Source organism: Lacerta agilis, chromosome 15 (assembly GCF_009819535.1).
Source record: "Lacerta agilis isolate rLacAgi1 chromosome 15, rLacAgi1.pri, whole genome shotgun sequence".
Lineage (NCBI taxonomy): Eukaryota > Metazoa > Chordata > Lepidosauria > Squamata > Lacertidae > Lacerta > Lacerta agilis.
This window is the reverse complement of record NC_046326.1, coordinates 502,016-515,080: the sequence shown is the minus strand read 5'-3', so window position 1 is coordinate 515,080 and position 13,065 is coordinate 502,016. Positions and strand designations below refer to the sequence as shown.

Sequence of the window (13,065 nt, the reverse complement as noted above, 5' to 3'; positions counted from 1 at the left end):
ATTTCATTCCAAAGCCAAGAATTCATTTTTGGTTAGCCAACCTTTGTTCAGAAACAAATGTCTGGGTCTTCAGTAAATAAGCCGCATAGTTTCAGAGACCATGGCCCTTCACAGTATCTAGTGGCGAGCTTCAGCTAGCTCTTATCTGCCACATTGCAGAAATGGAAAACCTACAGATCCAGACACGGTAAAAGTTCCCCTAGAACAGAGGGGGCAGGATGTGGTCCTCCAGTCCCAGCTGTCATTGCCAACAGCATAGGGAGTGACACCAGTTATCTGCCATGCCATCTGAAGAGAGGCTGCAGTAGGTGCCTTTTCTTGCTTTAGGAAAAAGCCTGAGGCAGCACTTGGGGAACCTTGTTCATCCCAAGGGCCACCTTCCCTTCTGGGCAACGTTCTGGGGGCCACCTGCTAGCAGTGGGCAGAGGAAGGACTGCCATATTGATCTTTGTTTATAGGGCCGGTTTCCACACACAGCTGGGAAGCAAGAGGCATCGCTGGCGCTCCGGGACACCTTTGCCAGAGAGGGGTGTGGCCTACAGGAGGGGCATGGCTTGGAGAAACTGCCAAGGGCCACACTGGGCTCCTGGGTCTGAGTTTTCCCCTTCCTGGTATAAGGCCAGGGCCTTTGATAGATCCTTTATCAAATGCTGCACAATGCTGATGGAGATTTTCCCCATCACATTGGATGGATGGGCAGTTTCAAAGGCAAACCATAGTCGAGTCTTCCTTCGTGTTGCTGTGGCAAGATGACTGTGAGGGCTAGTGGGTTAGAAAGGGGGATTAGATGCCTATGGGGTGGGTCTTGCTGCATGGCACCCCGTGGTCAGAGGCAGCAAGTGGATGGCAGCTTCTGGGCAGCCGTGGCAAGAGGGGGCTCTCACTGCCCAGCTTCGTTGGTGGGTTCCTACCACTGTGTTCAGTTCTTTATGGATGTGAGCTGCTTTGGGAGGCCAGTTCTCTATGAAAAGTAGAATAAAATCTTCCCAGCCTCTGGCATAAGTTGTGGGAAGTGCTCTGCTACAGTCAAGCACACCTGATCGCTGTAAAAGGGGTGAGGGGAGCGCAAAGGGGAGCATTAGGGTCATTTTCTGCCACTGATTGTCTTCTTGCCTGTTGGCTTGTTGTTGCCATCAGCGTAGTTTGTAATTTCTTGTTGGTTGGTGACATTCTGCTGTTTTGGGTCTTTCCTAATATGTCATGATTTGCACAGGGCTTCACAGGCAGAAGCAGCTCTCTTGCTCCTGGGGAAAACTTTTTGCTCCACTGTGCTTTCCTCTTGTGCCCTTTCCTGCAGTGGCATCACTTGGCTTCCTCATCCATGGTATTGTTCCTCTGCTTCTCTTGGAAAGTGTTGGCCCACTTGGACTAGATGATCCTTGCGGTCTCTTCCAGCTGTACAATTCTATGGTGCTATGATTTCAGTTTCAAACATTGTTGAGCCTAAGTCATTACAAGAGGCAAAGTTAACTTCTGAGATGCTTTAGCAAGAGACCAGTAGCAGTGTAAGAAGGTGCCTCAACACCTCGTATCAAATCAGATCATGGATCGATCTAGCTCAGTATTATCTTCTCTGACTGTCAGCAGATCTGCAGGTATTCAGGCAGGACTCTTTCCCACCCTACCTGGAGATGCTGGGGGTTGAACCCAGGGCCTTCCTGCATTTAACAAGTACTGTGCTGCTGAATCGTCTCCTTTTCCCCAGCTGGAAAAAACTGACTGCTGCTTAATATCCAGGATTTGCTGAGTTGGCAGCAGACCTGTGTTTGCCCTCCTGAAAAACGGCTTTTAAGTGTTGGCTGTTTCAGAGGAGTCCATGGTCTTTTGAGCACAGTAGCCGTTGTGCTGGTCTCTCCCTTCTTTCCCCACCTCCTGCTTTAAAAAAGAACATGGCCTTCCCTGCTCAGGGTTCAGATCTGCTATGCCAACAACGTGGGTGCTAATTCTGCTCCTGCCATCTGGTCATGCCTACTTGCCTCCCTCCCTGACTCCTCAGCTCCCTACCCTACACCCAATAACAGAAAGTCCAACACTGACCCCGTCCTCCCTTTCTCTCTGCAGGAGTGGCTGCAAGGTGAAGAAATATGAAGCACCGCCCCTGGTTCTCAATGTCTGCTCTCAGGTATGGGGTAGCCGAGAACTGCCACTTGCTTCCCCACATTCACAGGGAAGAAGGCCCACACGATGGCTATAGTCTCCCTCCACTGTCAGAGGCTGTGCACCTCTGGATGCCATTGGCTGAGAATCACAGTAGTGGGGGGTGGGGGAGAGCCGTGGTCCTGCTTGCAGGCTTCCCTTAGGCACCTGCTGGGGGAACGTGAGAGCAGGAGGCCGCATTCAATGGGCCAGTGGCTGGATCCAGCAAGGCTTTTCTTAAGTAGTAATCCATGTGGAAGAGCTTTGGATTTGGAGAAGGGTTCCTTGCACTAGCAGCCAGGGACAGGTGCACCTTCCAAAGTTGGCATCCTTGGGACTCTGCCTGGGCCCACGTCCCAGTAGGAGGCTGGCTGCTGACCCTCAGAATTACTCTCTGCTGTTCCTGCCTCTATCTGCCCTCTTCCTACTGTCCAAAAGGAGACAAGGGAAGAAGAAGGAATGGCAGCTTTTGCTTGCCTTGCTCTTTCCTGCAGGGCAGCAGAGCAGATTGGGCACAGGGGGAAAGGACAAGTGGCAAGGAGGGGAACCTACTCAGGGAATGGTCCACACTGAGGGCATTTTAACAATCTGAAGCAAACCCTCTAGAATATAGGCTGAGTCAGACCATTGGTATTGACTACAGTGGCTCTCCACCAAGCTACATCTCTGTCCTGTCAGAATAAACATTGGGAGCCGCCTTGTGCCAGAATAGGCACTGGCAGGAGCTCTCCAATCTTCCAGAGAGGGTCCCCCAGCCTGAACAGGAAGAACCAGAGCCTTGTTTGAGATACAGCATGAGCCATACCACTGAGCCATGACCCTCCCCACAATTGCCTGCCTGTTAGGAAGACAAGCTGCCAGCTAAATTAACTCTTTTTTTTAAGAAGCTTTTTTAAAAAAGAAGAAGAAGAAGAATCTTTATTTATTTAAACAAGAATATACACCTCAGTAGCACACAAGAACCAGGGGGGGACTTGAATGAAAACTAAAATTAAACATGCTCATACAAAGTAAAAATATGAGTTGTTTCCTTGTCATCCCTCCCTCCCAAATATTATTGTCATTATTACTGGTGTTGAGAAGTAGCAGCATTTTAAAAAAATGATTTATTTAAAAATATCAGGATATTGACTTTGAGAACTTGTGATATTCTCACTTTAAAAGGTTACTAAGAATTCCAAATAGAAGCGTTTTTGAACATTTCAATCATCATTAATATATGAAATACATTTTGCCATGTAATCGAGAATGGATCTTTTTTTGGAGGGTGTCCTCTGGTGTACCGGTACCTTAATTTTCAAGTTTGTTTTTCAGCGTATTAGCTATGGACCAGATTTGACTCTACCATATATCCTTATTCAATCCCCCTAAATATTTTAATTTTCTTGCAAGAACCATTTGGGTGGCTGACAATGTTTTAAGAAGCTGGAAAGTGAAAAGGAGTGGAATGGAAGACACAGACAGCTGTCAATGGGCACTTCCGGATTCTGTCTCCCCCCCCCCCAATTAATGTTATCCAAGTCCTGGGCTTAACTGTCTCCTTGCTTGTGCAGGACAAAGAGGAAGTTGTCCTTGCCTCCAAAATCCCAGACCTTTCCAACCGAGATGGGCATGCCACTGACGAAGAGAAACTGGCTTGCACATCCTCCAGTCAAAAGGCAGCGGACTTGGAGGTGAAAGGTGAGCCCGAGGAAGACCTGGAGTACTTTGAGTGTTCCATCGTTCCTGTGTGTGCCATAAATCATACGTTTTCATCCCCAGGAGAAGGTACGAAAGTCTCTCCCTCTCTGTCCCCCCCCCCCACCGTCTTAACATTAGAGGTTAATCTCCCCCATCCTATGCCCTCCAGGTGTTTGGGACTAGAGCTCCCAACAGTGCTGGCTATTCTGATGGGAATTGTAGTCGCCAACACCTGGAAGGCTCCAAGGGGAGGAGCGGCACTAGGGGTCATGAACATGTGTATTTCCTGAGAGGACTGTCAACTGGTAAATGGATTTTGGGTCAAATAGCCACCTGCCATTTTGAAAGCAACTGTGCAGTGCTGTCTTATGTGTGTTCACTTGGATGTAAGCCTTGCTCCATTTGATGGAACACTCGGTCCCTAGCAAGTGTGTTTAGGACTGTAGCTTTAATTCCAGTTAAGTTTCACTTAATGTGCTTATCACCAAAGCCCATGTAAAGGTGTCTTTTTGAGATTGGGAACCAGACATCTAATTTCATGGCTATGCACTCACTCACTCACTCACTCACTCACCCACCCCACCCCCACCCCCCACCCCATTGCTAATTTTGCACTCTTGGTGTAACTCTCCGACCCCCAGTGAACTTTGCTTTATCATGAAAGTGCCTGTTCACACCAGGAGAACCTTTTCTTCTAAGGCAAAATTGCCGTGAAGGGTGTGTGTGTCGAAATTACAGCTGAGGAGAGAAGACTTTCTCCTCTCCGGGTGCTGCACTCTCTGTGAACAGGAGGGGCTCCCACATGCATTGGTATTAAACTTTAGGACAAAGGAAGAGGCCTTCCTTTATCCCATCATTTAGCCCAGCGTTGTGTGCCCTAACTAGCAGTGGCTCTCCAGGGTCCCAGGCAAGGGTCCCTCCCAGCCCTGCCTGGGGATGCTGGCATGCAGTGCAGATGCTGTGCCCCTGAGCCCTCCCCCTTTTAAACATCCAGAAATGGTTGCTAACCTTGCAACTGGAGTAACACCAAGTTTTCCCTAAGCCAGTATACTGTTTAATTATTAGGTGGCTGGACATCTTTTATGTTTTCCACATTGATTTTCTGGTAGAGCTACATAGCAAAACCAAAATGGCCTACTAGAAAAAGAAAACTAAAGAGGGGAACCTTTAACTCTGATTAAAATTTATCCAGTCCGATTAATTAATTGATTAAAACTTTTTGTGATCTACTGATTTAAAACTATTATCCCCTTGTAGACTCTCTTTCATTAACTACAGAACCATCCTCATTCCATGCTTTGCCAGATTGTATATCTCAAAAGTTTTAGAAAAAGCTGTAAATGGCTCTTTTTGGTGGGAGGCAAGAGAAGGAACAAAGCCTGGAGCCTTGCTTATCTCTGCATTTGACAACGGTGCAAGCAGTTACAGGAACATGTTCAGCATTTCCGAAGCAGAAGGACTGAAGTCTGTGCTTATCAGCTATGAGCCTAGAATTCAATCCAGCGAGGAGTGCACTGGCAAAGCAGACCCCTCCCTGCAGGCTAGCTGACATATGACCTCATGGTGGTCTCAGATGATTAGGAGGTGGATGGCCCTGCCCAGCTGACAAAGTTGACATGTGCAGCAAGGCGAGATAAAGATCTGACCCACCAGGTTCTCCACCCCTGAACTAAGTGCTGGATCATTCCATGTCAAGTGATCAAATGCCTTTTACCTTACCATTTCATACTGCTTTCAGTTTCAGTTTCCTAAAAGTAGTCTTAAGAAAAGGTCCCAGATCTCATCCTGTTTTTATCTCATCCTGTTTTTTAGTTATGGGAGAATTTCAAAAAATGGACAATTTTTGCTTTGCCATATTACATAAAAATCTTTAAAGCTCAGCCCAGAATTGTGATATTTCTTTTTTTAAAATAAGAATTTATTGGATTTTGATAATAAACATACACAAAATACAAATACATACACTACAAATCTTAAATCTTATTCTTATCAAACAAAACATCAAATTCCACATCTCCACTTCTTTTATCCTCTCTTCACTTAACTTTGTTTATAGTGGCCTAAATTTCTTCTGATTCCAATTTCAAATATAAAAAATCACATCTTAACAAATACCTAAATGTTTCTTCCATGCTCATAGTCCGTTTTCCCTCTGGTTTCGGAGTTCCGTGGTCAGCCTTTATAGTATCCCCTTTAATTCATACTTTACCCCACCCCCCTCCTGTCCATCACCACCCTTCCCATTGCCTTTCCCATCCCCCACAGGTCGTCCCCCCCCAAAATTCCCCCAATCCAGTTTCTTCTTCTTCTATTATTTCCTTCATGTCCAATTTTACTTCTTTTTCTTCTGTTATTTCCTTCATGTTCAGTTTTAAACTTAGTATTCCTTGTTGTAGCTTCCTCTCCTCCAGAATGTAGCATTCTTCTTGATAAGTAGTTGCTGTAACTTTGTCATAAAGTATCTCTCCTCCACTCTCAGCTCCATACTGCATTTTCCATTATTGTTGTTCTCGAACCCCTGGGCTCCCACCCCAGGGGTTCACTGTACTGTCCAAACTGTGGGCTCCCCGCCTCTCACGCCAAGGGAGCCTTGTTTTCCAACTTGTGTGTCCTCTTCTTCAGAAAATTCCTCTGGATCAGCATCCTTTCCATCCTTTCCATCGAGTGGGTATATAAAACAGTTCTCTAAAGTAGTTCCAATCTGGGTAAACTTATCTATAACTTTCTGCTGAAGTAGTTGAAATTCTAACAATAGTCTTTGTTGGAATGGTGTCATTGTTGAGTCTAGCATTCTTTAAACTTCAAGGACACCGTGGGATTTGAGTAGGCAGGAAGTGATGGGGTCTCAGTAATTTTCCAGCTGTGCAATCCCGTCCAAAGCCGCCATTCCCTGCCTGACCCAGACTCCTTGGCCAGAGGGTTAACGATATCTTTCCTTTTAGTTTGTAATCCACAAGAAGAAATAAATCAGACTCTCAGTCTACCCCCCAAACAGGGTTTTCTAAAGTATACAAAATCAGCGCTAAACTTTAGAGCAAGTCTTAAGCAGCTCCAGCTCCTTTGACGTTACTTTGATCTTGCCGCTGTCAGAGAGAGACGGACTTCCTCATTTGAATCTCTCTCTGTAAGCCAAATTTCAGACTTTTTAGGTTCAAATTATGCTCCGTACTTACAGAGTCCTTGTTTTGAGTCCAAATAGAGGAAAAGTGGAGCGCTCAAAGTCCGGCAGTGCCCGCTGCTTCGTGTCTTCGGTTAGCGATGGCTCTTCAGCACCGCACCAGAGCCTGGCTCGCTCAAGCCTTCCTTTTACAAGGGTTGCTCGAGGGCCAGGTCGGCGCATCTGGCACCCGCAAGAACCCAAGCCCTCGGGACGCCCCTCCCGAGGTTTAACGGAGCCTGCAGCGCGGTTGCAGTCACTCCAAATCCCCGAAGACACCGGAGCCGAGATGGCTCCCGACTGCACGGAATGATGCTCACACCGGAAGTCCCGAATTGTGATATTTCAAAACTAAAAATACTAATCTCTTCAGATCTTCATGGGCTTTAATACGATATGTTACATGATGGACTTGCTTTGAATTCTAAATCTAAGTTACAAAATTAAAAATTAAAAAAATGATTAAAAAATTAATATGATTAAAAATTTCCAAAGAAATGTATTGATTACACCATATTTCTAAGAGCTACCTGCAAAAATTCATCTTGGGATCTCAATGGGATCACATTTTTAAAAAATACTTTGTACATACATGTCTGCCTTACTGGTTTCTATTTAGGATAAATGGGTCTTCTTGGAGTAAAATAAACAAGATTTCAAACTATAATATCAGTTCCTTCAGGCATTTCTTTAAAACGTTATTCCTTTAAAAGGAATCTAAAGAGCCAGTCAGGCTTTTCTTTTAAAAGTGTGTTCCAAGGTGGAGGGATCTTTTGTTGTTGTTGCAGGATAGAATTAATGCTTTGAAAGAGCTCTTGTTAGCTTGTGGTTTGGCTTGCTTGAAACAAACTATGAGTGATAACCCAGGACAAAACTTGGCTGCAGTTTGTTTGGAATGATTGTAGAAATTGGAGTTCTTGGTGATATCCAGAAGTCAAAAATAAAAAATCCAAGAACTCTGGCCAGGCAGGAAATCAGTTTTAAAGTCTTCAAACAGTTTTATTATTAAGGTATTGGAACAAATTCCAGTTGAGACAAGGCCCTGTTTCAGGCATGCATAGAACTGGTACACCTTGACCATGAAAATCTATCTGATGAAGAATTATTGAAACAGGGCCTTGTCTCAACTGGAATTTGTTCCAATACCTTAATAATAAAACTGTTTGAAGACTTTAAAACTGATCTCCCGCCTGGCCAGAGTTCTTGGATTTTTTATGTTTCTTTGGAATGAGACAAACCATAAGCCTGGATTTGCATGGCACACTAAGCCAAAATACGACCCACAAGCTAAAGCAAAGCTTGGTTCTTGGGTTCATAGTATGTCCTGAGCCAGTGTGGTATAGTGGTTAAGAGCGGTAGATTCGTAATCTGGGGAACCGGGTTCGCGTCTCCGCTCCTCCACATGCAGCTGCTGGGTGACCTTGGGCTAGTCTCACTTCTCTGAAGTCTCTCAGCCCCACTCACCTCACAGAGTGTTTGTTGCGGGGGAGGAAGGGAAAGGAGAATGTTAGCCGCTTTGAGACTCCTTCGGGTAGTGAAAAGCGGGATATCAAATCCAAACTCTTCTTCTTCTTCTTCTTCTTCTTCTTCTTCTTCTTCTTCCTGGGTGAGACAAACCACAAGCTTCAGTTTGCATAAAACACAGAGCAAAACCATGGCATAGCTCCTGGTTGCAGAGCAAATCAGCTGCATTTTTCGCCCCATGCACCCGATTGTTCGCACTAAACCACAGTTTGGCTTCTTGTTTCTTATGAACCGAAGTCAGTGTGTAGGAGGGGAAGCGCCATTTCTTAGGATATTTGAAAAGGAGATCTCAGGCGCATATAGCTTGTCTTGCAGATGAGCAAACAAGCCACAGCTTGGTTCTGTGGCTCCAGCCTCATCCCCTGTAGCTTGGTGAGTTCCAAAGCAACCCTTGGTTACACAAAGTTGTTGGGTGTGGAAGAAGAGAGATGTGCAGTCCAGAGGCCAGAGAAGGAGCTGGGGGGGGGGGCTTATTAGCCACCCTTTGGCTCCCCTGAGACACTTGCCCAATCAAACCTGCAGTTACCTGGAACTGGGTGACTGGCCTCCCAGCTGTGGGAGGCCTGAGGAGGCAAGCCTCGAGTGAGAGACTCAAGGGTGGCCAGCAGGTTCCAGGAACCTTCTTTGTTGTGAGATCTCAGGGGTGAATTGGGAGTTTGTCTGGGCCCTCAGTGGGAGCCAGGAGGCTGAGACATGTTGAGTAAGGAGGTGTGTCAGGAGGAGGAGAAATAGATATCTGTATATATTTAAGACTAATTTGTATAATGGTTTATGTGTAATTTTATAATCTTTATTGTTGCTATTTTAGTTGCTTATACACCACCTAGAGGTATTTTTATATATTAAGTAATATAGAAATAGTCTAGATAATGATCATGATGCCAAACCATAGTTAGAACATGCCACAGTTTATAAGCCAACAACTGACCTTGGCTTCACAACCTGATTTTGTTGTCAGAAAACAACCCCTAGTTAGTCTGCTGTGCTGGGTTCAGACATTCACACAAACCTCACTTCAGCTAAACAAACAATGGCTTAGCGTTATTTGTGAACCAGGCCAGTATGAAAAGGGTTCCCTGCAAATACACAGTCTTGAATGCTTTAGCAGATCCCCAAAGCCCCATGGCTTAGTCCAGGGGGCTTGAGGAGCATTCTGAGGCAACTGGAGATGGTATTTATTGGCCTAGCTGATAAGAATAGAAGAAGACACATGAAACTCATTTCGGTCAGCTTTGGCTATTATGATGCTTGCATTCTTGTTATTCTGGGGAGAGAAAACAGCTGCTACTAAGAACCACATGCAAATCTCCACAGGGTGTGATGCCCCATTTCATGGAGTGGAGCAAAACAACAGCTGTTTCTCCTGCAAAGCAGCAACAACAAGGAAGGAGAACAGAGAAGAACAAAAACTAAGAGTCACCCTATTCTGGCACTTATTTTCTGCAATTTTTCAATGTTAATTTTTGCATGTGGAGGAATCCACACAAAATCTTACTATCTGAAGCAGAAAAACTAAGCAGCAGCCCCCCTTCTGTCCTGCTAGTTGACATGTGCTATGATCTGCGATGAAGTTTTCCTGAGCATGCCTCATTGAAATGAATGGAGCTGTACAAGAGCAATGTATTGTTTCCTTTCCCCATCCCTGCACATCCAGGTGTTATTCAGATCCTAAAAGCACAAGAAGAGCCTGGCTAGATCTGTCCAGCATCCCATTCCCAAGATGCCACCCAGACGCTTCTTGCAGAAGCCCACCCCAAGCAGGAGAAGAGGGCAATTGCTCTTTCCTACTGTTGTTCCCCAGTGACTGGTATTCAGATGCATCCAGCCACTCAGGCCTTGTACTCCATTGGCCCAGCTGGCTGTAGAAGTCTCACAACATCTGGAGCACCACATCCCATTGACATAGAGGTTCTCAGGTTACCTGCAGAGGGTGAATGGCTTGGTTCAAGGTCAGGCTTTATGACTGATCTGGGATTCCGACCAAGCATTTTATTTTAACCAATTATGCAGCACTCTTGGATTCCTCATTGTCGAGCATCCTCCAACATTTCTCTCCTAGCCCCTTCTCAGGCTCTGACATTGATCTGAAGGGCTGCTTCGCACATTATAGGAAGCCGCATGTAGGCTTGTGTAGCATAGCTAATCTTGGTTCTCTGGGGCTTAGATTTGCATGCTGCAAGCATTTCCAAATGTTTCCAGCGGCCACATCCTTGCTTTATACACACAGCAGATGTACATCGAAAAGGGGGACTGTAATTCTGAAGAAAGAATGTGGGGAAGCACTTCTCAACATTTAAAATGTGAAGGGTGGGCAGTGCAGTGCACACCCGGTGACTGCCAGAGAAGAGGTCTGTTGGATCCCAGCCCTTTTCCTACTGTAGGGTTTTGGCATTGCCAGGGACATTCAGGTGGCCTCCCAGGATCTCTTTATGCAGTTTCCTAGGTTGTCCATTTTGCAAAATTGCCCAGCTGGAGAAGGTGCCTGTCCTTCCCATCCTCAGTCATTGAGCCACTCCAAATGAGGGCCACTTCACCCAAGTGTCATTTGTGGAAAAAATCATCCCAGATCTAACAGCTCAGCTGGTCCTTCCATGTCATCCAGGATCTCCACAAGTGTGTCACATCTGACTAAGATGAGATAAACGCTCAGTTGTTTAGCTGCCAAGTAATAAAAGAATCAAGTGCAGGGATGGAGCAGGGAGGGACCCAGCTCACTGAGAGAGCACATGTTTTCCATACTGAAAGTTCCAGGTTCAATCCCAGGAGTCTCCACTTAAGAAGGAACAGGTAGATTAGGTGATAGGAAAGAGCCTTCTCTGCCTGGGAACCTGAAGAGACACTGCCAATCAGAGTAGACAGCAGTGGACTGGATGGACAAGTATTCTGGCCAGATATAAGGCACCTGCATGGGACCTGGGCTGGATCTACATTGATCTCCTAAACGTCTTGAAAAATAATGTAGAAAACTGCTTGATAGCAGTTTCCCATTGCTTTTGGTTTGCTGCTCTCTGGTGTCACATTTTAATAACACATTTTTAACGTTATAAACAACAAGTGTAGATCTGCCCTTGGTGACCCTTAGAGTCCTTCATATCAGGACAAGTCTGATCCCTGCATCTCAGTTCAAAACATTGGGTTTATCTGCCCAAGACCCTGGAGAAGAAGTGTTTTTTTACTTGTCCTGAATTTTTGAACATTCTACTTCCTGGGTAGTCCTGGGTGTCCAGGAGTGCTGGTGTGATGAGAGAGGGAGACAAGCTTTTCTGTATCCCCGTTCTCCAAGCCATGCATGATTTTATAGGCTCCTCCTCCTTAGTCTCAGTGTCGCCCTTGTAGAACTCAGCGGGGAAGAGGATGGGGACAAAACTCCCAATGAGTTGGCTCTCCCTGTGTTTGGTTCTGGTTCCCCCTAGAGTTGGGCCCCCGCCAGTCACAGCGGGCACCAGCCACCACTGCCCTGGAGAGCCACTGCCAGCCAGAGCAGACAAGACTGAGCTGCGTGCTCAAATAGCCGAACCTGGGATAAGCTATCTTCCTATGAGCCGTTGCAAGGAAGCACAGAGGGAAATCTTCCAGGTGCGGCTTTGGCATCCCATAGTCTTAAAAATAGGGGTTGGGTGGGAGGGCAGGAGAGTCTCGACTCAGAGAAAAGGTATTCCACTTTCTTCTTCCAGTCCCAGCAACCAGTGTGTGACCCCCCACTTATTTCTTCTGCTTTAGGTTTTGAGAAGGACACATCGTTGAGCAAGCTGGCGGAGAGGGGCAACCCTGGGGATCCCTTGGTAAGCACAAGAGTGGTTTCTGCCCTCCATTGAGCAAAAAAAATAAAATGCAGTGGCTGCACCTGTAGAAGCCGTGGATAATGCTCTTCCCCTGAAGGCATTGCAGCAAGGGCTCTTTCACCCCCTCCCTTACTTTTGAATATATGTGGGGCTGTTTCTGCTGAAGCAGGTGGTATTGTTGGCTAGTGAATCCTGCTTGGGAAGGATCTCTGATTTCTTCTTGGTTGTGTGGGTGTACATGCATGCATGATTTCTCTGACTTTGCCTTAGAGCCAAACAACGTGTGATGCTATAAAGGGCACTTGGTAGCTGCACCTGCAGTTTCTAAAAATGTAATACTAGTTGGGGATTGGGATTTCATGGGGACTGCAGTGTGTGGAGGGGGGAGCTTCTCCCCCTCCCTCAATCTTACAGTACTACAGGGCGGGCAGTTTTCGTTGGCGTGTAGGAAGCTTCCTTATGCAAAGTCACAGCCATTGCTCCCTGGAGCTCAGTTTTGCCTTTCCAGGGTCTCGCACAGGGACAGTCCCAGTGTGACCTGGAGATGCAAGGATTGAACTAGAGAGCCTCTGCATGCTTGGATGTGGGCTGTAAGCTCCTGCCCCACATGTGCAGAATGTGAACATGGGTGCCATCTTCAAAGTTTTCAACGAAGGGATGTGGGAGACGAGCTGTGTCTCCGAGGGCCTCTGTTGGCAGCTCTGCTGTGAGAGCCCTTGCTGGAATAAAGGCCTCTTGGCAGCAACATCCACCCCATACATTTCAAGTGCTGTGACACCACTTTAA

General features: G+C 46.3%; 1 protein-coding gene across 5 annotated transcripts in view; it reads left to right on the top strand.

Annotated features, from left to right (window-relative positions):
• Positions 1-13,065, top strand: part of TACC1 (transforming acidic coiled-coil containing protein 1) — a 101,932-nt gene that overhangs the window by 67,981 nt on the left and 20,886 nt on the right. For 3 of the 5 annotated variants that reach the window (XM_033172669.1, XM_033172667.1, XM_033172665.1), the window contains 3 exons: positions 2,062-2,122; positions 3,690-3,903; positions 12,218-12,279. In XM_033172669.1, the coding sequence (XP_033028560.1) occupies positions 2,062-2,122; positions 3,690-3,903; positions 12,218-12,279 (337 nt within the window). The remainder of the gene's footprint in view (positions 1-2,061; positions 2,123-3,689; positions 3,904-12,217; positions 12,280-13,065) is intronic. The other 2 variants (XM_033172670.1, XM_033172668.1) reach the window with 1 other exon arrangement.